Below are 27,325 nucleotides of genomic sequence, written 5' to 3' on the forward strand. Positions count from 1 at the left end.
CATACGTTGCCTGTAGTGTTCTTCACATGAAAGTTGCTGAGAATTTCCCTGCCAAATGTGAAACTTAAATACAATCATTCTCAACATGAAATAAACCTGATAATTCCTTGAAATTTGAAACTGAGTCTTCATAATTTTGATCCATACAACCGAGCACAGTGATAGCGTCATTATTGTTTATTGCAACTCAAGATATTGTCACCCATGCCAGAAAGGGTGTGGAGGTGCGTTTCATAGTGCCTTTGTCTCCATAGGTGCTATGAGGGGTGTGCATGTCGAGACAATGGCCACTTCCAGGACGCAGACCAGTGCCTGACGTCGGCTAACTGTGGCTGCAGACGATTGGGCGTTTATCACCAGGTATGGTGTTATAAACGAGAGAAAAGAGCAAGTTACATCAGACTGGGGGGATTATGTGCAGAACATTGACGCCAAATGCACCCTCTGTCAATTCTGACCCTTGGAACAAGCTTACTTACCCTGTCTTTTGTCCAGGTTTGTTTTTCTGCATCAATAACAACTGTTTCAAACCCCATGCCGCCGGCCTCCTCTTAAAAGACTACTTCAACCGGACCAATATTGAATCATTTCTTAGACACAAAAGTTCATTTGAACACCCTGTGAGTTGGCTTGAGATAATATGACTTGCGATGGACTTGCTGGGACTTGTAATGGACTTGCTTGGACTTTTGGTGGACTCGATTACAGCACAAGTCATCTGTTCTTGTTCTGCTCGTCCAGGCACTGGGCAAATCCAACTTGTGTATTCCTTTGCAATATTTTCTTTGGAAGCAGAGTCAAGACGTCTTGTCATTTTTACCGAATTTGTTCTTCTGCCTGTGATTCAGCCGGAGGAGAGGGTCGTCAACGAGCACTGCACCGGTCAATTCATCTGCCTGCCGGGGGGCGAATGGAGCGAGAATCCACTGACTTGTGACGTCAACGCCCACTGCGGGGTGGTGGACTACAAGCAGACCTGCCTTTGCAACGACAAGTACGCCGGAAGCGGGAAGCAGTGCTTCGGTGAGTAATTAGAGGATCGTCTCATTTGAGTACGTTTGGTTTTTTCATAAGACAGGGTCATCTCGAGAACATAGTATGCTCGCGAGACTTTGCGTGGCTGCATTGACAGGGCAGACCTCGCGTGCATGCATTGCTCTTTCAGTATGACCTCAGAAGCGATCCTTTTTTGGGCATGCGCTGTTGGAATAATAAACTTCATTATTGCAATATTTTGTATCGATGCAGTTTGTTCCGTCTGTTTTGCTACCTTTTAAAGTTGCCTTGCTGTTAATTATACTTGCTAGATGACTCGGCAGCGAGAAACCCTGTCAGCTTTCTTTGACTTTCAGATGCTCAGAATGTCGTCACGAAGGTCGTCTCCCAAGGTGAAAGTCTGCACATTGACTGCGGAGACCTCTTTGTCGATCTGCTGTCGGCTGACTACAGCTTCTCCGATCCCGGCAGTGCTGGCGCGACCACGGATCCCGACTGCCACGCCCCCAACGTGATGGGCATCCTCTCCAACCACATCTCCCAGGGCGGCCGGGTGCTGGAGGTCAAGGCGTCCGCCTACCACCTGGGCGAGACGTGCCGGCAGACGGACAACGTCCTGACGGTGGGCTACATCTGCTCGGCGCAGCCCGCCCTCCGGGAGGAGGGACTGGGCCACGTGGTGAGCATGCGGGGATGCCAGGACAGGGAGATCGCTCTCAAGTGCCGTAAGGGCTCTCGCATTAGGATCCTGAAGGCAGAGTACGGCCGGCAGACTGGAAGCGAGGTGTGCCAGAGCGCTTACAACAAATACATCCTAACCACAAGCTGCCGAGCTCCCACAAAACGTCTCGAGAAAAGGGTAACAAAAATTGCTACCTTTAATCAAGAACTTTACAAATATTTATTTCTAGTATTGAAATCAACTGAAGTGTGATATTTTCATTTGTGTATTTATTTTCAGATTTCAGTGTTTTTAACCTATATGTGTGAATTTTACTGAAATGTGATCATTTGGATTTTGCTACTTTTAAATGCTTTGTACAAAATCCAATTATTATAATCTTAATCATTTTAATTTCATTACTTTTATTGTAGTCATCGTCACCAAATGTCATGTGGATTTTTCCTGGATTTCTCGTAGTCTTTAAGTCACGGTTCTTGAGCGTGGAAGACAAATACATTATTTGTAGACATGTTGATGGTTTCAGGCCCATTTACATTGCAAGAAAAGTTGTATTTCAGCTTTGACCTACTTTCTAAGATTCGGCACGATTGAGTGTTACATTTTGCATTTGTGTTTGTCAGGTGCGAAGGCGTTGTGAGAACCGTGAAGAGTGTCGCATACAGATCAAGAAACGTAAACTGAGAGTGAATCCCTGCAAAGAGACACCCAAGTACCTTGACATCACCTACAAGTGCGAGGCCTTTGAGCCTAACTAGGAGGTAAATGAATCTTCAATCTAAATAGTCTCCAACCCTATTCGTTTCTTCTCTTCAAGTTTCGAATCTGTGGGTAACCTTTTTCAACGTCGCATACATCATCTCTGCACATGCATTTACTTCTCAAATTTCATTTTCTCTCTCAGGGGATGAAGAAACTCGAGATTGGCAGCGCAAAAGCACTTGGAATTAGAAAGCACTTCTTCAGAAATGTAAATTCAACTCATCTGTCGGGAAATGGAAAAACGTCAGTGCCGCCATTCCACACCAGTAGCTTCAGAAATTAAGGCACCTTTACAGTAATGGGCATTGTGATGCTTTGAGGGAAGACAGAGCAAAATAATTCTGAATGAGATTCCTCCGCTGCAAAGAATTCATAAATGGGAAACTTACAAGAAGTATTTGATTGGCCTTGTGCACAAAGAACGCATATCGCTTTTGCTTTAGGGTTGAAGAGGGGCATTCGAAGGTGTTGATTGTCTTCAACAATTTTGAAAAACAGCACCACATAGACAAGTGTTTTTTTGATGGGCTTTAAGAGGAACCAAATGATTACTTCAGTAGTGTTTAACTTTTATTTCAGTGATGTTTAAATCACAGGAATTGTAGAAATGTATTGTGGTCAATGTTTTGGGGGGAAAGTTTATGGCACTGATGCACAAGAGGGTTGGGTTAACATATTTTTCAATGCCAAGTTTGAATCTGAGATCCTTGGAGATCAGTATCGTGCACCAGTAAAGGTACTGGGTAAAAGGAAAGTGTTGATGACGTGGCTGATTGACAGTTAGGTTCAGCTGGAGACGAGTTAATCATAAAGAGGGACTTTTTGTGGAGGTCTGATCCAGATTCGATTTAAGCTATATTTCAGGGAGCCCAGCTTTTGAGACTATTCCGTAGAATTTTGATTTCCAGATGTTTCTGAGGCTCATCCTGTGATTTTATTCTGAATGATATCCTTGGAATTATACTCTTGTGGATAAACCAAGGAAGCTGAGATGGTGTATTAATGCTGAGATTGAAGAAAATAGTTTGGAGCCCAGGGTACCATTCAGGATCTTCCATTATCAAACTTATTCAGACCCGCGGTACCATACCCTATAGGAATACTAAGATATGAAGTAGTAGAGATTATTTTGTTTCAACATGGGTGACAGGTTTTTGTTGTGGTGTCAGATGGATAAATAATGACTGATCATGTTTGTTAAGATGACATACTTTAAGATCGTCCTTTTTATCAGAATAAGGTGTACGGTTCCATGATATGCTGTTTTGCCATTGCTTCTTGGAATATATAATGTTGAAAGTTGACTAGTTGGGTGTACTTTGGTTTCACAGTTAATTGCTTTAACTAGTACAACTTACTGAGCTTGTTTAAAAAATCAAAGGCTGAAGTAAAAGAAAGCAGATTATTTGTTCCCATATTTTCATTTTGCTGAAAATATCCAGTTCACCCTAAACGCGAATTAGATTTAAAAGGGAATATTATTTATTCCCTGATAAAATGAACATTGTTTTATTTTGATTTATAAGTCATGGGGTATTGAGAGATGAAAATTATTAAAACCTTAAAAGTCAGTGAAGGGTGTTGTGGTTTCCAAAGGAAAACAGAAATATGATTAAAATATGGAGGTTTTTGGTGGCGTTTCTACATTGTGTACAACTGTGATTGCGGTTTATCTTGGAAGCTTTGTTTTCTCGATTTTTGTGGCAGTACATGATAGGACAGTGAGCATAGAGATAATGAATTCCAAAATTACGTTCAAAATGCTGGAACATTTACGACATTTATTTTTGTTTTGGGCTAATGGCTACTCCGTCAAATAATGTGTCCAATTTATCAGTAGTAGGTTTTCCAGCATCAGTAAATTTATGAGCTTTCCAATAAAACATCGAACGAAAAAAATTCGGCCCTTGGGAGAAGTTTTCCATTAGTATGGGTGAAAATAAGAATTGCATCGCAATTAAGGAGCAGGATTTGACTCAAAATAAGGTTTCTGTTCTTAGGAAAAAAATGTTCAGCTGAGAAAAAAGAAAATTTTGAAAGGATTGAATTTTTTTTTAGTTATAGGCTTTAAAAACGAGACAGTGGGGTCCCAGTTTTTTCGGTTGGGTGTAGAGTACATGTATTTACAAAGTCTGCCCCCAAACAGTGACCCGCCCACAAAATGACGAAAAAGTTTGCCACGGAGCAAATAGTTGAGGGCGCTGTCTCGCGACAGCTGCAATATTGTCAGAACCCCAGTATCCCTTGTATGGTTTAGCAACTGGTAACTTACAGGCACCAGACTGTATGACGCACGGTCATGTAGAATGAATAAAATGATATTTTTATCCGGAAAGTGTAGAGTGACATCATTTCGGACTAAAAAAAAACACTTCCATACTTGCTGACCGTTATCAAACTTGGTAAGTAAAACTGAACAACTAATGCAAAATTGATTTGATCATCCAAACCGTCGGTAAGTACATAAAATGGCCCATTGTCGTATGCAAATAATAGTTTAGAAAAAAAAAATGTTAGAATATAGAAGTACAACCGAATCACCATCATTACTCGTTTCCATTTTGTTTTGATTTGACATTGTTACTGTTAGATTAGGCCCATGACTTGTTGCATGTGTTATTTGTTTTCAGTTGACTACCTCCAGCTGATCTATCCACAAGTCAAGTTTGTAGCGCCTCCACTTCAAGAACTAGAACACTGCAAGAACTTAGTACAAGAATTCTGAATCTGAAATAGAGGAAGTAGGATTGAAGTAGCAACAGAACCAGCCATAAAATTGATACTAAGAAGAACATCTAACCTTACTTCAAAATGAGTTCGGCACTGGAAAGTATCCTTTTTGAAACTGGAGCTCAATTGCAGAATACCCTGCCACCCCACTTGACCAACCTCATCATGCTCATAGCCAGGTACAGGTCAAAGTGTCACACTCTTTTCAAGGGATTTTCACCTTGTAGGCCTACCCACGCCACGTCATTCTAGGGGTCGTTTTTCAGAGTTGCGGGGTATTCTGCAGTTACTCCGAAACTGAAAATAGGCCCTTGCCACATGTTTTTTCCATATTTTGTTGTTGATTTCTTCGTAGGTTTTTATTTTCTTTGCCATGTTTTCAAATCTATTTTCGCATGCTAGGCCTTGTTTCCTTCATTTCGTGTTGGTGTTTTTTTACTACAGTTTGAAAGAACTGAAGGGCTCCTTCTCAGACACCGTCCGCCCGTAGAACACATTGCCCCCTCAAGTTGTTGCAGGGGTGTGAGAATTCAGCTTTTTAGCTGATGTCAGCTTTTTTGTTAAGATGTTGACCCTGAATTTCAGCTTTTTTGTATACCCGGCCTGTACAAAAGTATGGGAACATTTTACATTTCAGCTTTTGCTAGTTGTTTCAAGCTTTATTTTCAAGTGGCCACTCGCACCTCTGTTGTTTAGTCACCAACCCTGGCTGCTTTTGAGTCCAGCGTGAATGGTGCCAGTCTTGGATGACCATTCCGTTGCAGCTACTACATGTTCTGTGCATGTAGGTTTTACTTGCGTGCATTTGCCTTGTTATGCTTGCATTAAGTTCTGTCTCTATCTGCTTGTCTGTCTCTTAGTCAATGTGTGAATATACTCCTGTGGATGTTTCTGCACAGTACAGGAAGGTGCCAGTGATGAAAATGACTTTGAACAATGTGTCATATAAAGCAAGAATATGGGGCTGTTTCCTTTGACTGGAGCCCATTAGGCCTACCTGACGAGCTAACAGGTTTCACTTTTGTTTGCAAGAACTTTTTATGGAAGATTTGAAGGTTATCGTCATGTTTGTGTATTCCCAAAGGCAGTCATAAAGTGAAAATTAAAAAGAGTTTTATGACCTTGCTATGGCATTTGTAACTAGTTTACAGCATTTCAAGTTTAGCTGGGTAAAACCAAGCTCTGTGATTCATGGCATTTGGGGGCTTATCATTTGGAGCCAAGATCAATACATGTATTGTAATAAGTTACACCAAATGAAGTTTGGGTCTCGGAATGTGTTGCATGACCAAGCAGCTGCGGAACACTGATTTTATAATTCATAATCCTAAAAGCCAATGGAAGCATACCTTCATTAACTCTCCTATGCTGAAGTCACTCTTTGGGTCACTTGGTAAACACCTCAATGAAGCACAGCTGTGTTGTGTTGTGCACTGCACCAACTGTCCCTCACAGGAATATCAGATTGCACTTTTGTGCTGCCCAACAACTGTGCTTCACAGTTTCATGTGCATCATTGTGCAGTAAACCAAATGCAGTGAAGAGGACTGCACAAAAGACCCTGGGTCATTTTGTGCTGGCAATCTACTGTGTACACACTGAACCTGTGCATGTTTGAGTTCCATATAGAAACTACATGTTCACCAGTGACTGTGGGCATTTGTGCACATTTGTGCTGTAAAACCAAAGGAGGATAAGTAAATTTGACTCTGGGGACTAGATGCCTGATTTGTCGTCCGTCGCTTGAGCCATGCTTTTCTTAACTAGTTTCCCCTCCTCCAGAAAATCTCTTTCAGTTGAAGTTCGCTGCCAAGCAAATGGACCGCAATGCCAAGAAATGCGAGAAAGAAGAGAAAGCAGAGAAGGGCAAATTGAAGAAGGTGGGTGTGTCCCGGAGAGAACTTAGAGGGATGTAATGTGGCTGGAGAAAGTGCGCGTGTACCACTGACGTCTCCGTTAACAGACGGAATCGAGAGCCTCGTTTGGCAGCAGTGGGCCCCAGAATGAAGTCAGTGTAGTACTTGTGAAGGCAAACACAAAGGGGTTTACTTGAAAATAAATTTGTATCAAAGGAAGGACTTCTGTTAAATTTCTCTCAGATTTGTAGAGCAGATGCTCGTTAGCTGCATTCATTTGGTTGGAACTGTAAACCCTAGGCATTATCAGGTGTTTCAGACGCACCTTGCTAAATGCCACAGACGTTATCACTATTGCAATAACGACCCTGCCAATTTCAACAGAGGGCAACTCAACAGTACAGAAGTGGATCACGTTGCGTTTTGCAGTACGGTGGCAAAACACCAGTCTTACAATGACTTGCGCTGAGGGTTTTAGAATTACGCCACGGAACGCATTCAGACGAAAAGGCTTGTTTTCTTCCCCTGTTGCAATAGGCCATTCAGAAGGGCAACATGGAGGGTGCTCGCATCCACGCAGAAAATGCCATCCGACAGAAGAACCAGAACCTCAACTTCATGCGCATGTCATCCAGGATCGACGCCGTGGCCCAGCGCGTCCAGACGGCGGTCACCACGCAGCAAGTGACCAAGTCCATGGGAGGCGTGGTGAAATCCATGAACGCAGCTTTGAAGTCGATGAACCTGGAGAAGGTACCCAAGATCTCTCAAGCTTGAATCGAATGTTTGGTGGAGGCATCATATCATTGTTTCACTTTTCTGTATTTGAGCAGTGAATATTTCTTATCACATTTGTACATTGCAGATTTATGTATGCAAAAATTTACATTTCTCGCTCCAGAAGATCATGCTTAGGTGTGCATAGAATCCTGTTACAAAAGTAAATCTCGAACGCAGATGGCAACGTGCTGCAGTAGCCAGCCATCTCAACGGAAATTCTTTGGGAGATTTTTCTCAGAGAGATGTATGAGACGGAAAGTTGGCAAGATTCATTGCTCATTTGGACAACTGTTGAATTGTTTGTATATATTCTGTACCCTTGTTTTCATGTTTAAACATGTCTTGGACACCTTTCCATAGGTTTGTTTCGTTTTTTTGTCTGTTCTGTACATGCACCCAGTTACCCTGTTTTACTCCTATACATTTTATGATGCGCACTGAAAGTGTGCTTACAGAACGGTGCTGTTCATGGTATTTTCAGCATCTCTTGAGCACAATGGAATGTGTTGCATGGCTGAGGTTGTTGAAGTTTACAACCTGGATATTAACTCTCATTTCATTTGTGGCAATCCACAGGTGATGCGCATCATGGACCAGTTTGAGAAGCAGTTTGAGACCCTGGACGTCCAGAGTGAGGTGATGGACCAAGCCATGGCTGGAACCACGACCCTCAATGTCCCCGTGGCTCAAGTGGACAATCTGATGCAAGAGGTGGCCGACGAGGCTGGGTAATTACTCTCCCTTGTTTCAGAGATTTCAATCTGAACACCGTGCTGGGGAACCTTTGTTGCTAAAACACAAGTTTGAAAGACAAATGGTTGGCTTGAGTAGGCACGGCTCGTTCGAGTCAGTGCTGGAATCAGTCCCAGCAGACACATAGTCAGGAGAATGCTGTCCACAATTTACTTTACCCCTCAAGCTGTTTGAAGATCCACGAATAGACTGATGAGATTTAATGAGGCTGCTCTAGAAACTAACACAGCAGATGTGACAACCTGTTAGACCTTGGTACAGTTGGCAGTCAGTATAAGCAGTGTTTGAAAGAGAGCTTGTTCCATTCAACCATCTCACTATTAGACCCTCTTGGTAGTTGGCAGGGTAGGATTGTCTTTGGTCTAGGGATAGTCAGCCTATTGGACGTTTTTACATAGCAGGCTTTTTCTCTTTGAAAGATAGTAACGGCTCAAGGTTTTTTAGCCAAACTGGGGTCACAAGGTCAATTTTTGTACACCCAGCTTCTTTTTAAGAGAAAAAAAGCAACCTGTCACATCACACCAAACCAAAATTTCATGAGCGCGTTGTGCTTTTCTCTGTTCTCTTTTTCAGCTTGGATTTGAATATGGAGTTGCCGTCCGGGCAGACCACGGCCCTCGCTGGAGCCAGCGCAGCCTCCATGGAGCAAGACGAGCTGTCACAGCGACTACAGCAACTCAGGAATCAGTAAACGCAGATGCCGAGAGAGTGAGGTTTTTTTGTAAAAAGAATGAAAATGCAGTGATTTTTCCACACGGGCTCGTAGAAAGGGCGTAAAGGCACAGGACCATTGCCCAAATCTCATGCAGAAGTTGGGACTGCATTTTCCTAAAGAGCGTGTGTTGCACTAGGGTTGGTGCACATGCATTTGTTTTTATTTGATGAAGTACCTCCGTTGTCATTTTGTATAACAGTACGTTAACAATTGTTATGCCCACACTGAATGACATAACTCACTGGAGTTGGTCTAAGCATTATTTAGAAAAAAATAAGAAAAGGAAACCAAATTTGTACAAAACGAAACCTAACCTCGAATAAATTTCTGCAGTGCATGCTTTGTAGAATGCCTTTAGTAAAACGTGCCTGACGGACGACAGTAAATTTGGGGCCATCTTCATCTATGTCTCTCATGTGTGCCTAAGAATTTACCTACTGACATCCTGCACAGTGCTTAATCACAATTCCTCGTTGCTAGATATCACCACACCGTGAATATTCAACTGTCATATCAAAGGTCAACATTTCATCAGCATGCATGTACATAGTTGGTTCCCATCAGCCAGTATTTCTCTTCTTTTTTCTAACATCTAGGGAAAAAAAGTATTTATTTTGTTGTTATGATGAAGAAGTAGCTTTTAACAAATCAAGAAGCAGTCTTGTAAGTTGACGCTCCAAGTTGAACCAAATGAGACATTTGTATAGCCTTGTGCGACTAGTGGCATATTGAAAAATATCCTGGGTGCACAAGTAAAGTCGGGCACCTCTATGAACCACTGAATGGATTTACACCCTGCAGAAAGTCAATAGGCGGAATCTGTATATGGTATAGTTATTGATATACACCCTGCAGAAAGTCAATAGTGAGAATCTTTATATGGTATAGTTATTGATATATTTAATACGTGTCAAGATGTATGCTAGTTGAGTAACAGTTGTCCACAGTATGTGATGTCTTGTGTTTACGCTTTTCCCGTAAGGATAAAGGCTATTGGATCTGATTTCAGAATGTTAAAGATGTCTTGTAAGATATGAAAGATCTGGATGGAGTTCACCAGGAGGCTGTCTCCTTGTATATATACCTACCATTGTGTTTGAAATTCTCTGACATGACAGGCTCCCTCAAAACGAGTCATAAGGTGATTTTTTTCTGCAATGGTTTGTTTGCTATTTTTGAAGAGGTAAATGAGCTCTTTGTTTCCATTTATCACACAGTTTGGCATCCTGTTGAAAGTGGACAATATCTCGGTGGCAGAATTCAGAATTCCTTTTGATTTCTGTTATAGATGGCTCTTTTGAAGACTTTCAACTCGAGTGACTCTGGCAAGGAGTCGTTGAAAGAAAAATGGTGGAATTTGCCACTATTCTCCAAATTGATGGGATATCTGTGTTGTGATGTTGTAAATTAAATATGTAATTTCTGATATGTTCGGTATCTTAGATCATTTAGCTGTGAATAAATTCATCATTTCATTGTAAATAATTCTAGAAGAAGAAAAAAACAAACTAACATTTTATTTTGGAAATTAGAGCCAATTTTATGTGTAAAGAGGATGACTTCCATTAACCTCTGCAGGGGCGGATCCAGGAATTTTATGGGGGGGGGTTCAGGCCTGTCAAATATTTTCCTGCCCAGTTGTAACAGAGAGGCAAACATAAAGGACATATTCAAAACCCTGTTCTCATTTCGGACCAACACAAGAATGGAATTCCGAATGACGAGAAACGACACGCGAACAACGTTCTCACTCCACACTGACCGGGGAGTGGATGGAGAACGTCAAGAGCAAAGATGGTGGACACACGCACATACAGCAACTTGACGTTAACTTTGTTGCATAATTAGAAAGCACTCACAATGAGGAAACTGTTACCGAAGGCTTCTTTGCATAGCTGTAGGAGAAAATTTACCCATTATATCTGGATATTTTGGGATTTCAGTTATTGCAAGATCGTGAATATCATGTTATCTTTTCATTTAGTGTTAAAATGGCGTAGCGTAGCTGCACTCCGGAGTTCGTAATCAACAACCTGAGAACACTTTTCCTGAGTCCCAGGAAAACGGGGTTTTGAATACGCCCACAGGTGATGCATTACAGTGATACTGATGTGCATGGACTTACCTTTTATGATGTCATGTTTTTATTAAGACACTTCCTTTTTGGGGGTGTCAGAGTAGGGATTCCCCCCCCCCCCTTGATCCGCACGTACTCTGGAAATTTTTTTTTCTCACTTTGAAAACTGCAGGCTAGTTAATGGGAAAGATAATTTTTGCAAAAAATATTAAAATAATTCTATTTGCTTGTTTCCAAGCTGGGAAATGAAAAACTCTAGTAGAGATTTTCTGATGTGCTGCTAGTCATTTAGTTGACAGAAAGGCTCGTGGGTTGTGTGGTTATTGGTTTGTACAATTTCAAAGTGGATGGAAGAGAGACGCAGATCGAAAACGATCATTCAATGCAGTTCATCTTTTTTGTTGGAACTGGCTCTCCATAACCAGACCAAAACATCTGAGAATTTGGAAGGGCGCCCTCATCTCAGCATTGTAAGAATTTGCACATAATGGCGTCCTTCATCGGATCACGCGTGACAGAAGTAGAGAACAAACCTGTTGAAAAGCCGGTCGACCGGGAAAAGGTGATTAACCGTAGAACATTTACTGACTGTTGATTGGTTATTGAAAGTCCTTGCATTTATAGCGTATGATTTTCGTTTTGATAGACCGTGAATTCCATTTAAATTGTATTGTGGATGCAGTCGTCATGTCGACGTCTCTTGCACGTCTTGACGGGTGTTGGTCACTTCGCCCCGTTTCCACTTCGCCCCACTTTCACTTCGCCCCACTTTCACTTCGCCCCACTTTCACTTCGCCCACTGAGTTTACCATCGTTCATTCTTTTCTTTTAGCCATAAGAGAGGCTTATGAAACAAATCAATTGTTGACGGTTTGTGTAGCCCCCCAAGTCAGAGGTTCTGATTCAAACAACTTGAGGCAAATGTTAGGCCTGAATTAGCCCCACTACTAGTGTGGCACGGACTCTCACTCCCGCTCCATCCTTAGCCACACGTCCGTAAATGCAATTTGCGTGTCGGCGTAGTTAAAAAGTTAGGCACACCCTCTTATAATCGTAGGCGGAATTTTTTTTGCACACTGAGGTGATCCTTAGCCTCTCCGCTTATGTCAAGACATATCTAAACTGCTGCCTAAACAAGTTTTGGAAGAGCCCATTGGTACATGTAATGTAGTATCTTATCACTCAGTCCGTGTATTAGATATGTCTGGACACGGAACAGCCGTCGAGACGATGAGGGGTCAAGTGACATAATGTTCAATGACCTCATTTTAAAGATGGTGACTGTGAGAGCGAGCCCATGAGATTGAATGGGTGAAGGCAAAAAGACTGGAAATTACCAGAATAACGTGAGTGAAAACATTCAATAAATGGGGCTAAGAAAGCGGATAGGCTAAGGATCACCTCTGTGTGCAAAAAAAATTCCGCCTACGATTATAAGAGGGTGTGCCGAACTTTTTCACTAAGCTGACACGCAAATTGCGTATACGGATGTATGGCTAAGGATGGAGCGGTAGCGAGAGTCCGTGCCACACTAGTGGGGCTAGGCCTGAATAGCATGATTATCACGGTAACAGGGACATGAAAAAATGGACCCCCCCAATTTCTGGGGATTGTATACTTGGAGACCCCCCAATTTTTTTGACATTTTAATCTTTTAAGACTAGTTAGTCCCCCCAAAAAGAAAGGCAATACTCTCTTCATTAATGCATTGGGCTGACCCTATTTGTTGGAAATTTTGAGTCGTAAATTGTGAGAAAATGTGACTTTTTACTGATAACCTAACCATGCAAATTTGAATTCACCATGTCATGTATTAAAACACTTGCACTTTCCCCTCAAAATTTTCCTCAAAACCCAAAACCCTACCCTTTTTGACAACATTAACACAAAATTTATTAAGCATATCACAGTCATCTACATGTACCAAGGTCAATTCAAAAGTTAAAATGTAACTCTCCCTTTTATTATAGGAGCAGAGTCCCCAAATTTACCATCCCCTAATTTCTGGAATTACCCTAATAGCCTGTTTGAAAAGGCTAGTAGCCCATTTGAACACCGGCGGGGCAAAGTGGAAATGGGGCTAAGTGGAAATGGGGCACTGACAGTAAAGTCTCTCCTTCCCGAACGGTAAGGTACTACTCCGTAGACCTTACTGAAGCGATCTTTTTTTATGGTTCCGCACGCTATGGCATTTTGAAAGCCGCCCAGTTAGAACACCAGATAACGCATCTGTTTGCACTTGCTTGAGCAGATCTTCCCCTAAAGACAATACTAATCATAGCTAATATGTGGAACTTCCGTCATTAAATTTTGTAGTGCTTAACCTATCGACCCAATAAGTGATATATATGGTTCCCTGACAAAAGATTTCCCAGACGTCTCTATTCATAATCTTAGCAGGAGTAGTCGGAATTATGGGGACTGGTATCCAAACCAACAAAAACATTCGTTGCGCCTGTTTTTGTCACGTGGCCTATGGCCACAGATGTGAGAAGGTGCTATAGATGTGTGCGGATCATCGAGGGATGTGAGGTATAAAGGATTGTAGAAAGAACCTCACTTTTTGCCAATAATATAATAGGTTAAGCACTACAAAATTCAATGACGGAAGTGCCATATGTTGAAATGCCGTGCGCAGCTTTTAATTTTGCACAACAGTTGTTGCCCTTTGATTTGCGCACAGCTATAAAAATTTTCTGGAATATAAATCAATGGCAACAGTCATACATGTACATATAAAAGACTGACATCAACTACGCAAGTTTGGCACGAAATTTAAGCATTGGGTCCATCTTCGGTTCTGTTTTCGAAATGTCTGTGTGATTTGTGCTGCATGTAAAGCGTAGTAATACACGTACTTGCGCGGCACAGTTGCTCGCAAGTCGGCTGTGCCATGTCTGACGCAGTTTGCCAGTTAGTTTTTGAGATTTTTGACGAATATTGAGAGCTAGGTCTTATTAGATTCCCCCGTTGATATTTAATTCGGACTTTACCTCCTCTAAAAAAATCCTCAGAGCCAATCATTAGCGAAAAAAAGAATCTCTAATGAAAATAGGATCCTAGACAAAACAAATAACAATCGGGAAAAAATATGGATTTTGAAAAGGCCCCCAAACAACTGCATGACTGGTACCCATCCCAACAATTGAGACAGCCAGTGACTTGTGAGGGAATTGGAACCAGTCTATATCCCAGCATCCCCATAAGCCGGTGAACGTTTAACCATTTTGACTCCCTTTAAGAATCGCAAAGTTTGAGGCACAAAAAGTGCGCACATTTAAAGATCGCGCTCAACGCTATCTGCACAGTTTTAAACTATGCACAACCTAATGAAATTTGGCAAGGAAAATTGGTGCCATGGTCATAAGTCACAGCTCGATTTACTTCGCTTTGGCTGATTCTTAAGCCAGACTTCCATACTGTCGTTTGTAGCGCAGATGGTCCGCTAGACGTGAAGACGCAGACACGAACGGAAAATACAGTGCATGACATCATTCCACCCAAAAATTGAAACAAAATGACGTCTGAAACTCCATGATTTTTAATGGAAAATACCCTTTTACATGTAGGTTGATTTGATTGTACCCTCTCATGATGCCAAACCTGTCTTCCAGTTTCATGCATTTCATTGATGGTCAGCTATTTAGTTGATCATAAGGGCGTAATATTTAAAGAGAAAATGGGCAAAATTCATGAACTAAACGAGAGCTCAACTTTGCAGAGTGTACATGTATGGGGGCTGGTTTGTGGTTGTGTTGTGACAGCTCTGATTGGCATGTTTCCTCATGTCTGTGTCGTAGTTTGCCTCTTGATTGTGTCGCTGTGTTTCTTACGTTGATATGGAAACCAGGCTTTAAACATAAAGTTGTTCAATTGTCTTTCATCAGACATGCCCCCTGCTGCTGAGAGTGTTCTGCAACTCGGGTCGTCACCACAGAGTGGAGGAATTTGACCGTGGGAGAGTACCACCAAATGAGCTGCAGATATACACCTGGTAAGGTCGAGACCCTATCAAACAGGGTGAGGCCAGATGCTGGACCACCTCAGGATCCTGGGCCCCACCATCATGTGTGCAGTCAACTCATGTCAATTTTAATGTCCCAAATGCAATTTTCAGTGTGGAAGGCTCCTTTACTTTTTCTTCCATCAAGGGGAGCGTCGACGACATTCTTCATACTGAGTAGTTTCCCCAATGACGTGGATATTTCTTTCAGCGTGTTTCTGCGGAGTGACTGATTTTTAAAGGCTATGTTGACATGGACTGAATAGGGGTTAACGTTCACGCGTCCTCAGAGGGCAAGAGCTTTGTGTCACTGGGACAGGCTTGAGTAAACCTCTATTGGTTGTACACATGTTACTAAATTAAAATAACGAAAACAGCCTCTAAGTCACCACGGAGATACCAACAACGCATGACCTTTATTCTCGGTGTTCTGGAAAATTTTGAATTGGCTAGCTTGTCCAGGTCATGCTGCTATCATGTATGGTGTATCTACATATACTATGCATAATTCATAAGGCAATCCACAATGGTTGCTTTATGTCTCGACATATTATTCACAAGTTTCTTGCATGCCCAGTAACATGTATACCATTAACCCTAACAGTCCTCAGTCCTCCAACAGGTGAAGGATTGAGGACGGTTAGGGTTAATGTAACTGCAATTGTGTGCAGAAACTGAAAGGATTAATTTTTGTTTATCAGTTAGCTTGAATTGTGTCTTTCTTGAAGTGGATTGAGAAAAGTTATCCCCCCTTTGTACCCAAAAGGATGGACGCAACACTAAAAGAGCTGTCCAGCCTGGTCAAGGAGGTCAACCCTGAGGCCCGACGCAGGGGAACCTTCTTCAGCTTTGCGACCGTCTCGCCGGACAACAGACGACCCGGCTACCACCTCACCAACATCGGCATGACCTGCTCGGGGCGGAAGGGCCCCGACGACGCACTCACACTGTCCTCGACATCCTTCCAGATCGGGGACTATGTGGACATTGCCATCTCGCTGCCGACGCGAGGCGGTGGTCCCCCGCCGCTGAGACGAGACAGCTGGGGACGGATGTAAGATTCCACAAGTGCTTGTTTTTAGAGTTGTCAACTTTAAACCAGCAGAGAAGCTTAATCGTGACCCAACCTAAAACACGTGTCACCAGAGCCACTTTCAAGTGACAGGTCATTGGTAAACAAACTTGCACAGTTGCTGATCAGTAAGTTCTCTCAACATTGTTCACTTACACACTGGGGATTTTGTCATGTGTTAACTAGCATTCCCCCAAGAGTGTTGCCCCTCGTCAACTGTTGTGACAAAGTTTACTGAAAATTGTGCCTGTAGTAGATTTCACGTGAACTACAATTTTTCCCTTTCTTATTCCGGTTTCTGACATTATCATGCCATGAGTGTACCGTCTGCTACCATTTATGGACGAGGCCTCTAAACCTTGTCCGTGGTCGCCAACGACCATTGTTATAGCCTTCTAAGGAAACCGGTGATTTTGTGTGGCCGTTGATTTGCTCTGTGTCGTCCATCGCTTCCAACGCATAAAGATGGGAAACTGTCCGTTACAAGTTCCCTTGTGCTTTCATGCAGAAAAAGAGGCTACCCTCTTTTTGTCAAGGGAGCAACGCATTCTTTCTAAGCACATGTAACTGGAACATAGTGCAAACAGTTTGATGAAGCGACTGGTACCAATTACAGATTTCTTTTTGAATTGATTCGTTTGTAGTTATTAGGAATAGACGTACTTGTAACATCACTGTCATTTTTGTAAAGTTATTTTGTCGTTTGCCTTGCTCTTGGGTGGTGGTGTAGCCATGCAGAGGAGCAAGTTTTTATAAAGTTGAATGTAGGACAGTTGGTCGATTTGCTAGAAATAAAGCAGGTAAGTTTACATGTCGTCAGACGGAAATTTATTTGTACATCTCTTTTTTCAATGGAAGGTAGTTATTTGTTCATCACAATTTGTGCCCAAGACATGAGCAGAGTCCCAGCAGAGACTCCTGACTTGATGAAATATTTGCACCTGTATGTACTAAGATTACATCGATGCAAAATGTAACAATACCATTGTTTGTAATTCAGTACCCTGCTAAAGTTGTAACAGGGTGCAGGATTTTGCAATGTGACATTGTTTCAAACTGAAAAGGTTACTGTTCGTGCACTGTGCTTGTCTACTTATATAACCTGTGCATAAACAGCAAGAGTACACTTGCCAAAATCTTCATAATGTGGAACATTAAAGACCAGGCCAATAAGCCATTTGTGAGTTAAATTTGAATAAAATCTGGTACACTGAGTTCTTTAAATTCATGTGAACTTGACAACTTGAATTCTCCATACTAAAACCACTGTTGCTATACCTCGTGATTTGGGGCAAGCTTTTGCTTAGTTACAAAAGAGACGCCTTCCAACAGTACTCTGTTTTCAATGGATAAGAATGGCACAAAGGAACCAGTCCATTCCAGAGATGGTGGTCGCTATGCAAAAGCTTGCCCCGAATCACGAGGTATAGCAACAGTGTCTTTAGTCTGGGGAATTCAAATTGTTACGTTTCTATTCAATCGGATAGCACAGTGTACCAGATTTTATTCAAATTTAACTCGCAAGTGGCTTATTTCATGTGAGTTCTCTCAACAACTACAGTCGAACCTTGTGACTAGGAGCAGCGTTACTACACAATTTTGCTTATAACAAGGACATTTTTAGATCCCAAATCGCTTGTTTTTCATTGTTTTAATTCCTGATAATACAAGGTACCTGTTGTAACAAGGTAATTTCCCCAAGTCCCAAGGGCCTCTTATTTACGAGATGCGACTGTAGTTAGTCATTTAATTGTCAATTAATGAATGAAAAGCTGGCTGGCCTCGCCACTTTCACATTTCAGATTTTGGCATCATTAAAATAACCTGCAGAAAATTGGATGGACAAGTATGGTACATGTATGTTCATACGTAATTAACTCGAAGAAAACATGCCAAGGGTAAGCACCCCACCCCCATCAGTCACAGAACGTGGCTTTTGGAATGTGGGCAAAATGCGGGCAAAAATACAAGCCAATTTCTTGTGTCAATTTTTTTTACACCTCCATTTAAGCTAGACTAAAACCTTTACCTGCACAAATGAAGGGAATGAATATGTGCTTTGGCCGGTCTTAAACATGAATTTGGACGCGACTGATGCCCAAGCTGCAGGCGAGGACATTATCAGCGTTCAGTCTTCTGAGCACATATTTATTCCCATTCATAACTACCTTCTAAGTTCGAGTCAAAAGAAGTCAATATGTGATGGATTTCCAACGATTTTGTTCTAGAATTTTACTTTCATTTTCTGAACACCCCTGACCATTTTATGGTATATTCCTTTTGTAAGTTGCCCGATAGAATGTCCTTTTATGGACTTGGCGCACGCGTGTCGAACCATGTGAACACACTGTTGACCCATCAGAATCAATTAAACTCTCTCGTATCCAGGTGATTAACGCAGCGGGCATAATCACTTCTTAGCAGGCATTATCAAGTGTTAATGCACAGTCAAGTTGCGCGTTGTTGAATAGGGAGACGAGACTGAGGTATTTATGAATTACATTTAGTAATCATTAAGTCAAATATTCCATTGAACATTTCAAAAACAAAATCTTGTACAGACATATCCCACAACTATCCAATCCAAAAAAATCCCCTGAATGAGATGAGCAACCACCTGCCCTCCAATTTTCTCTTCAATGAATTCCCTGCTGTCATACTTATTATTGTTTTTAGTTAGTTATACTGTGTAATCAAAAAAACATTTCCTAGTACAGTATTTTCCAAAGCCAGAATTTGTTTATAACTCTACGCACAGTGCGATGCCCATTCCGCCTCCGATGCACAGTGCAGCCACGCCTTTCTTCCCGCCAGTCTGTCTGAGCGCGTGCAGGAGTGTCACCAGTATGCGTGCGCCCGAGGCTCCGATGGGGTGGCCCAAGGCAATAGCTCCACCATTAACGTTCACCTGCGGTTGAAGAAATTAAACGTGGTTCAGATCGGCTTTGAAGGTTTCAATGGTGAAGGTAGCAACTTAAATAAAAGGTGTGCGGTAGCACCGTACGAGGATATCTCTATTGTATGTGTGGGTATCCAATGTTTTGGACAGTAAGCTGTCCATCGTCAGGAGACTACATTGATTGGCTGCAGTCTCCTGGCAATGGACAGAGCGTATTGTCCGAAACATTGAGTACCCTTTGGTTCTTTTCAGAACCACGCATACAAAGAGTTACTTCCAGTCCATATTCGCTCTCGCAGGTTTTGTCCGGGTACTCCAGTTTCTTCCTACCTCTAAAACTGGGCCTTCTTCCTAACTCTGTAATGTGAAGCTGATTAATAAAGGTTATGAGGTATAATTACTGGCACACATATAGCTTGAGTAGCTGGAAGCACCATTAAAACAAAACAACAAAAGAGTTACCCTTGCACGGTGTTACCGCAAACGTTTTACATAAAGTGGTTCAGTTCGCTGAATTTTAAATTTCCCCAAACAAATATTTTTCTCTGTCTGAGCGATTTTTACAAAATTTTAGTGCGGAGTACTCAGTACCATAATTTTTTTTACCAGTCCCACCGTCAGAGCGACACACCGTATGATTTTCTAATGCAGCCATTTTTTTTTCGGAACCAACATGTTCCTGCGGTCACCGTGTGTCTGATGGGATTGTTTCTAGCCAGTGTCTCTCTTCGCTGGTGAGAGGGAGGCTTCAGGAGGAGGCCAGACATGTTTTTTTTGGGGGGGGGTAGACCTCCCAACCTTTGATGCGAACTAAACCTCACCTTAGCGGGATCCAATCCTAGCTCCTTGACCACAGCCAGAGACTGAGCAGCAAAAGCCTCGTTCAGCTCAAACAGGTCCACGTCTGGTATACTCCAACCGGCCTTCTCCAACTGCAACCGAGACAGCGAGAGTGAAGCGGATGGGCATTTTCGAAATGAGTGGATTCGGCTTAGACTTCGGTTTTGCTGGTTTTAGTCAGAGCTTGAACATGTGGTTTCAAATGCTGCTCCAAAATGGCTGGAACCAGCGAAACCGAAGTCTAAGCCAAATCCACTCGTTTCAAAAACGCTTTAAGTCTCTGGTCAAAGAGCCCAGAGTGAGTTGAAATTTATTCCTTTTCATCAACAACACAACCATTGATAAAAATGGCTGGCAGTTGAGGAGCGCATAAAGAAGGTTCTACAGCCAACAACTAAGATCTCACAACAATGAAAATATGGACAGCTCCTGAAGATGACAAGTGGAACAGCAAAAATACCATGCCAGACATCCCCAACGGGATATCCCCAAGTTGAAATAAATGCTAGGAAACCTGACAAGGTTTAAATCGAGTTCTACACTCGCTAGAGGGAATACAGAAAATTAAGCTGAATTTCGAATCTGACCCTTCTATTCGGCAAAGGCTCAATCACAGTCTAACCAGGCGTCTTTGTCCGTATGATTTTTCGATTGATTTGTCAATCACGTTTCTATAGCTCTACATTATGTCATCCTCGGTAGTGCTCAGTGATATGCTTTCATTCATCATCACTGACATGCAGTAATAAACATTGATTTCAGAGTTTTCATCTGGTCAACAAGTCAAACTACATGTGTAAGTCATAAATGATAAGTCACAGAGGTTAAGCAATAACAAAAGGATGCCTTATTCATTTGAACGGCTTAACACTGAACCCAAGACAGGGTCCTGACTGGTTTGTGACTTGCTTATGATGAACTGACACTACGAGTCAAGGGACCACACTCACAGCTTTCTTGATGGCTGGTATGGGCCCTGTTCCCATGACAGCAGGGTCCACCCCTGCCTGAGCCCAGTTGACGATGCTGGCCAGTGGGCTAATGCCTCTCTTCTCGGCCTCCGATTTCTTCATCAGAACCAGAGCAGCAGCACCGTCATTGATACCTGCGAACAGACACCAAAGCAATTCTTTCATCAGTTTAGGGCTGCATCCCAAATCTCTTGTCTAGAGCTAGGTCTAGGTCTTCGCTCCATTGGAAATGCGTGGAGACGCACAGACAATAGACCTAGCCGTAGCTCTGGCGGCCCGTTTCGGACACGGCCTACGTTACAAAAGTAGATCATGGGTTTATCATGTCTTGAACACAGCTGCAAATCAAAAGCAGTGGAATCTGGGAATAATACACAGTGAAACTCAACCTAAATATCCTTGGATCAATCTGTGAATTGTACAAAATCATACCTTATCACTTCTCTCTCATGTAATCAAACTGATTCGGTACAACCTGCAATTAATGTGTCTCCAAGGACCAGTTCGTTTCACGCGGATCCGGATCGCGATCAGTGATCTGTTGTTGGTTCACTGACACCAAAACCTGCCTAATGGACGGTGCAAACCAGCTCTGGGATCACTGATCACGATCCAGATCCCTGTGAAACAAACAGACCCAACTCAACCAAATCTGCTGACCTGATTACAACCGACCTCGCAAATCTATTTTTAGCTTATTTCCCTCACCCTGACAGCCGCACCCTTTGAACTTTGCAAAGGCCCTACTAGGTGATCAGCAGTACCAAAGATCTCCTTTTACCTGAGGCATTCCCAGCTGTCACCGTGCCGGTTCCGTCTTGAATGAAGGCCGCTCTGAGTTTGGCAAAGTTCTCAATCACACAACCTTTCCTTGGAAACTCGTCCTGCTTCACAACCGTAGTCCCTATCAACAGAAAGCAGATAATAAACAAATGAAATGGATAATTTCTCAAGATCTTAAGCTGAATAAAATACTGCTCTTTGGGCAAAGGAAAGGAAGGCATCCATATAGATAATCTCACGAAAGAGAAGAGGAAGTACTCATAATTTTTAATGTCATTATCGTACTTAATGTCATCTCTTTTGGAAGATTTTTTGTAAAATTACAAATCCATGAATTAACCTGTTTTTAGAAATTCAGTAAATTTCCAGAGGAACTATAAAAATGACAATGCCACAAATGTGGTGAATACTTTTAACCTTTAAAACAGATGAGCATCAAAATGCAAGTTCTTTACATCAGTGAGACACTACCTTGAGTTGTGACCCTGACAAGAAATTCTTCTTCCCTTAACGAACTTTAAAAAAATAAAAACTCTTCAAGATGGCCATTGGATTACAAGCTTTAACAATAACAAAGTCTCGAAGTCTAAAAGTTTGCAATGGTCAAAATCCTGCCTTTTCTCTGTGCCACGGTCACGGGTACGATTTCCTCATCAAAGGCCCCCTTCGCCTGAGCTGCTTCGCAGCGGAGTTGCGACTTCAAGGCAAACTCGTCTTGCTCCTCCCGGGAGACTTTCCACTGCTTTGCAACATTCTCAGCTGAGAAGGAAAAAAAGAAAGACAACCTCCAGGGTTTATCTTGAGTTAGAGACTTTCCCCAAACAGGAAACAGGCAAACAGCTATCCTGGATGCGCCATAAAGGACTATGAGACAATCTTCGCATTCAGAGAGTTGTGGGACGAAGGAAATGTAACACCTACCCTTTTCCCAGGGCAGTGCTTTCGAGCCTTCATTTAACAGTGTCTGGGGGCACAAACAGCAAAGCCATACGTGGGCGAGAACGCCATGGCAACCATTCAGAAAGAGAAATGGTACCGGTGACGGGTGCATTTTGCATGATATTCATAAAGGAAATTTTATACAAGAGGAAGGGTAGGCTCGGGGAGTAGGGGATAGTCTTTATTTTTTAGCTTAAAGAATACTTCACCCAACAGATTTGTCGATGTCACGGTTCGGTAAAGCCATGAGGAGTGGGGCCAGATGAGGGGGGGGAGGAGAATGGGGGTAGGGGGAAAGAACAGGGGAAGGCACAACCAAGAACGGCTGCAAGCCAACGGAACCTGCGGCTACAGGTACATGACCGTCAGGCCGCGCACCTGTTATTCCCATGTGGTACTTGTTAAAGGCGTCTTTCAGTCCATCAATCAGCAAGGTGTCCGCCAATGAGCAGTCGCCAAACTTGACGCCGTTTCTCATGTGGACTGCATGAGGAGCCTGTGATTGAATTTTGAAAAAGTAAGAGAGATTACTATGGTTTATAGATTTGGGGAGTTGCTCCAGGTAGCTTGCACTGTGGGCAAAAGTGGAAGTCAAATCGTGTCCAATCCGACGGTGTACGGCCATGAAATTGAAGGATATAGCTTCGTAGCAAAGTTCTTGGAATAAATGGCAGTGAAAGCACCAAAATAAGCAGACTCAGTTTGGATTGATCCCAGCAAACTGATAATTCTGTGATTTGTTTTCCCCCCAATGTTCTTGCATCTCCCTTCCTACACTCTATCCAACCAACTTAGCATTGTGATTAATTAACGACAGTTTCCGGAACCTCTCTCACACAGGTTCTACACGATCTACAGGTTCTGCATATCAACTTCACCAATACTGTCCCCCTTCCCCACAGCAAATCAACTGGAACGGGGACTTCGATATCACTGAAGTGCACCCTGGGCTTAAGCGAGCAGCAGTTAAGATTTTTCAGGGATAGATTTTTGAAGCAAATACCTTGCTCATACTCTCTTGGCCTCCTGCTACAACTATTGTGGCATCGCCACACTGTATGGCTTGTGAACCTAGGACCACAGCTCTGCAAAACAGCAATTAAAAAAGTGGGGCCCATGTCAAATGCATGTTGGTATTACTTGGACATACTTGTGTCAATCCTACGGAAGCTTAGAGTGACCATCCAAATTTTCAATTCTTTGATAATTTATCGGGGAAAGGGAGCCTCTCCCTGGTATTTTTATCTGAGAAAGAGTTCTTCCAAGGTGTCGTACCTCGGAGAGACATCTCTCCCCAATATCATGTCTCAGAAAGGTGTCTTCCTGAGATACAGTATTATGGAAAGACATCTTTCTAAGGATGATGGAATTTATATTTCAATAGCTGCAATGTCTGTAGACGGGATGAAAATAAAATTCCCTTCCAAATCAGGGTCTGTCATTGCTGTGTCTCAGTGAGTTGGCCAACTGACATACAGACTGGACAAATTCAATTTACAGGAACTGCATTTTTCTGGTACTGTGGTAAAGGGTACATTTTGTAATTTTATTCTGACACTGCAAAAAGTAACAACTACATGTACAATTGCGATGGGAATATGAAAAATCGGCCAAAACTGAATTCCGTTTTTTAAAATATCTGCATACAGAAAAAATAAAATTGGCAGATACTGGTGTGTACATGTATTAAATTTAAATCCCAAAAGATGTATGACCCAAAGAAAATAAACCCAGTATCGGAGCAAAGTACAGTCCTCCACAAAGACGGCACTGCTAAAAATACTCACTGCAAACAAATCTTTGGCATCCTGCAGATATTTTTAACACAACAATAAAGATAGTGGCTGCGACACTATGAAAACGGATCGCTGATGTTGATAATGAATTTAAAGTGGTCTAAATTTAAGCTTGCATCAAAGCTCCATTTTTAGTCTGTTTCAGAGAACAGGGAAAAGAATCCCAGTAGGAGAATAGTAAGAAATGTGATACATGTAGCTTCCTTTACACACACATTGCCACACAGCTCTACAAACCCTTGGGAGATTTTTCAGTGTACTTGGGCGTATACGTACCTTGAATGCCCAGTTTTAATTACCTGTTCAGCATGCCACGTGAATAACCCAGAAACAAACTACTGATGAAAAATGCCAGTGGGATTTCCCCCCCCCAAAATGGTGTAAAACATTCATTGCGTTGTAATGTCAAGAAGCGACTGACCGCTTATCCAATCATACCTTGCACTGAATGGAACATAAATGTCCGTACCTTAGACCTGAGCCGCACACCATGTTGACGGTGCAGGCGGCTACCGTGACTGGGATTCCAGCATTGACGCTGGCTTGTCTCGCTGGGTTCTGCCCTTCTGCCGCCGTCAGAACTTGACCCAGGATGACCTCTGACACATCCTCCGGGCTGACCTTTGCCCTCTGAAGGGCCTCTTTGATGGCAATGGTGCCGAGCTGGTTTGCAGCCAGCGAGGCAAGTGCCCCATTGATGGAGCCTTTTCAAACGAAAACAATGAAAAACGAAGGGAATAGGGTTGATAACAGCGGCTACACCAAGACTGATTGTTAGAATGCGTTAAAACTTTAAAAACTTACAAGCTACAGGTACAAACTCAAATTCCCCAGCTCTCCAGGTTTGCTGACATTTCTAGCAAAACGGCCCAGGAACAAGGTTACCACTGAAGCAAATAACGCCGTTTTTTCAATTTTTAAAGATCTTTTTCAAAGCTGTTTGTCACACATACAAGTTGTGTGGCCTTCAATAATTTATCTGAAAGACTAAATGCATTTCATTCAGCACAACTATACGGCAACTAAAAACTTTATCAAGAAAGTTATTGCTGTTTTGCTGGGCACGCACTGGAAAATTGTTATTGGAAATTTGAAGTTCAAAAAATTATTTTACATTCACATTAATTTGACCTGCAGGAAATTACAAGGCCTCATAGAGTAGTTCTGTCATTTGTTTAACTGGCTTTTTTTTGTCCCCAGGTTGGAGCATGTATTTCTTTCCTTTATAATTGAAAAACTGAAATATATGTCCCTAAGTTATCCCTGGGCCATGGACAAAAATTTAAATAGGAACACTTCACTGGTTAATATGCCAATACTGACCATGTCACAAGTCTACTTGGTTAGAAATTATCTCAACTGTACTTTGGAGTTTGACTTCCGCTCAGAGAACAGTCCGAAACGGAATCATTTGAAATCAGGTACCTGCACAAATCTCAGCATGGCACTAGGTGTGTATTTTGAGACCTATAAACGTTGGGCCATTTATTTGTAACTACTGAAGGAATCAGCTGGCATGCCAGTAAATCTAACCAAAACAGCTGCATTGATAAGCCTCACTGATACCGAGCTTGTAGCTGACGAAACAACATGCATGTTTAGGGTGGAGTAAAAAAAATCAACACCAAAACAGTATCTTGCCAGGCCACCTCTCTTCAGTTGTCTTTTTCTGTCTTTCTTTTGTATTGCAACATATTTGGACTCAGTTGTTTCTGACAACACATGAAGTAGAAATTCTAGCTTAAAGCCAAGTTCATGCAATGGGGTTAAATCTCCTTGACTTAAACAAAAGTATCGATCAGTCTTCTCGAAGAAACAGCCCATGTGGTTGAAGCATGAAATCTATCTTCCTTCCTCCATGGTTAAAGAAGGCAGGTCTCACCATTTAAAAAGCCAAACCATGCAAACTTTTTTACTTTATACAAGGAGCAGTATACTTCCATGACTTCCATGTACGAATCCAGTCAGAAAATATTAAAACAATATAACTAGCAGTAGCACCGTGGGAGAAAATGAACAGAACAAGACAATTCACGGAAAAAGATTGCAAGGTATAGTTTTTTAATAATTAGATCTTTAATTAAATTAAGAAAAAAGTACATCCTCGACAATGATCATAATTATCTCTAATTTGATTAATCCATCCACCATGTGCACCGGCTAATTACATTTGTTATTCACCTGTTCACACGATTCCATTGCCTTACAATCGACAATCTAACTTTACATTAGTGAATCATAACTCACCAATTGGAGTACGAGCTGCAGATACAATCACCACTGGGTCTGCCATGACGGCTCACTAATTCTCTGGCACCTGTACCTTCAAGAGAACCGCACGGCTACCCAAGACTCGACTGACGATGTGCGGTGAACAAGCACACGTGTTGGTATCAACGGAGAATCACAGCAGAATGCATGCAGTACGTGCACTGTATGTACTCCTATCACGCCAGTATTGAGCGCCGAAGAAACATTATTGCACGAAGTATTTTTTGCGGCGCCTGTGTGAACAGCACGTTGAGATTTTGTAGGCGTGGCATCGAGATGTTGAAATAGTACAAGCCCTAATGGCCCGGCACCGGCACAGGAGTAGACTTTGTGCCCTGGGCCAGACTCAAAATGTTGGTTCATGGGAAGAAAAAAGGCCCTGGAAATAAATTCAGACTAA

The 27,325-nt window shown here is 42.2% G+C and overlaps 4 protein-coding genes across 5 annotated transcripts in view; 3 read left to right on the top strand and 1 right to left on the bottom strand.

The window, feature by feature from the left end:
• The window catches only part of LOC110989137 (uncharacterized), a 56,190-nt gene extending 52,106 nt beyond the window's left edge, over positions 1-4,084 (top strand). For both annotated transcript variants that reach the window (XM_022253283.2, XM_022253284.2), the window contains exons 66-70: positions 255-360; positions 849-1,023; positions 1,353-1,855; positions 2,302-2,439; positions 2,583-4,084. In XM_022253283.2, the coding sequence (XP_022108975.2) occupies positions 255-360; positions 849-1,023; positions 1,353-1,855; positions 2,302-2,436 (919 nt within the window). In that variant the 3' untranslated portion in view covers positions 2,437-2,439; positions 2,583-4,084. The remainder of the gene's footprint in view (positions 1-254; positions 361-848; positions 1,024-1,352; positions 1,856-2,301; positions 2,440-2,582) is intronic.
• A 602-nt stretch (positions 4,085-4,686) lies between these two features.
• On the top strand, positions 4,687-11,604 carry LOC110989138 (charged multivesicular body protein 1b-like). The gene is made up of 6 exons (XM_022253285.2): positions 4,687-4,842; positions 5,071-5,270; positions 6,953-7,050; positions 7,564-7,779; positions 8,383-8,534; positions 9,133-11,604. The coding sequence occupies exons 2-6, from the start codon at positions 5,252-5,254 to the stop codon at positions 9,248-9,250; spliced, it is 603 nt and encodes a 200-aa protein (XP_022108977.1). The 5' UTR covers positions 4,687-4,842; positions 5,071-5,251; the 3' UTR covers positions 9,251-11,604.
• Positions 11,605-11,704: 100 nt separating this feature from the next.
• On the top strand, positions 11,705-17,253 carry LOC110989139 (histone deacetylase complex subunit SAP18-like). The gene is made up of 3 exons (XM_022253287.2): positions 11,705-11,913; positions 15,239-15,345; positions 16,121-17,253. Exons 1-3 carry the CDS (start codon positions 11,839-11,841, stop codon positions 16,410-16,412), a joined length of 474 nt encoding a protein of 157 aa, XP_022108979.1. The 5' UTR covers positions 11,705-11,838; the 3' UTR covers positions 16,413-17,253.
• LOC110989146 (acetyl-CoA acetyltransferase, cytosolic-like) lies at positions 17,232-27,079 on the bottom strand. The gene is made up of 9 exons (XM_022253301.2): positions 26,902-27,079; positions 25,124-25,358; positions 23,862-23,943; positions 23,237-23,354; positions 22,535-22,678; positions 21,918-22,040; positions 21,116-21,270; positions 20,147-20,257; positions 17,232-19,334 (listed from the first exon to the last, which is right to left on the bottom strand). Exons 1-9 carry the CDS (start codon positions 26,945-26,947, stop codon positions 19,167-19,169), a joined length of 1,182 nt encoding a protein of 393 aa, XP_022108993.1. The 5' UTR covers positions 26,948-27,079; the 3' UTR covers positions 17,232-19,166.
• Positions 27,080-27,325: the final 246 nt, after the last annotated feature.

Source organism: Acanthaster planci, linkage group LG15, assembly GCF_054643075.1.
Source record: "Acanthaster planci isolate LZ-2023a linkage group LG15, COTS_SCS, whole genome shotgun sequence".
Taxonomy (NCBI): Eukaryota; Metazoa; Echinodermata; class Asteroidea; order Valvatida; family Acanthasteridae; genus Acanthaster; species Acanthaster planci.

What these genes read in the sequence shown, in the direction of transcription:
- LOC110989138 (XM_022253285.2), top strand. An exon ending in AGAAGGGCAAATTGAAGAAG is followed by an intron (nt 7,051 to 7,563) that starts GTGGGTGTGTCC and finishes CTGTTGCAATAG; the next exon opens with GCCATTCAGAAGGGCAACAT. An exon ending in GAGGTGGCCGACGAGGCTGG is followed by an intron (nt 8,535 to 9,132) that starts GTAATTACTCTC and finishes TCTCTTTTTCAG; the next exon opens with CTTGGATTTGAATATGGAGT.
- LOC110989146 (XM_022253301.2), bottom strand. Translation starts at nt 26,947, where the DNA reads ATGGCAGACCCAGTGGTGATTGTATCTGCAGCTCGTACTCCAATTG. An exon ending in GTGTGCGGCTCAGGTCTAAG is followed by an intron (nt 23,944 to 25,123) that starts GTACGGACATTT and finishes GCTGTTTTGCAG; the next exon opens with AGCTGTGGTCCTAGGTTCAC. An exon ending in GACAGCTGGGAATGCCTCAG is followed by an intron (nt 21,271 to 21,917) that starts GTAAAAGGAGAT and finishes GTCTGTTCGCAG; the next exon opens with GTATCAATGACGGTGCTGCT.
- LOC110989139 (XM_022253287.2), top strand. Translation starts at nt 11,839, where the DNA reads ATGGCGTCCTTCATCGGATCACGCGTGACAGAAGTAGAGAACAAACCT. An exon ending in AGCCGGTCGACCGGGAAAAG is followed by an intron (nt 11,914 to 15,238) that starts GTGATTAACCGT and finishes GTCTTTCATCAG; the next exon opens with ACATGCCCCCTGCTGCTGAG. An exon ending in GAGCTGCAGATATACACCTG is followed by an intron (nt 15,346 to 16,120) that starts GTAAGGTCGAGA and finishes TGTACCCAAAAG; the next exon opens with GATGGACGCAACACTAAAAG.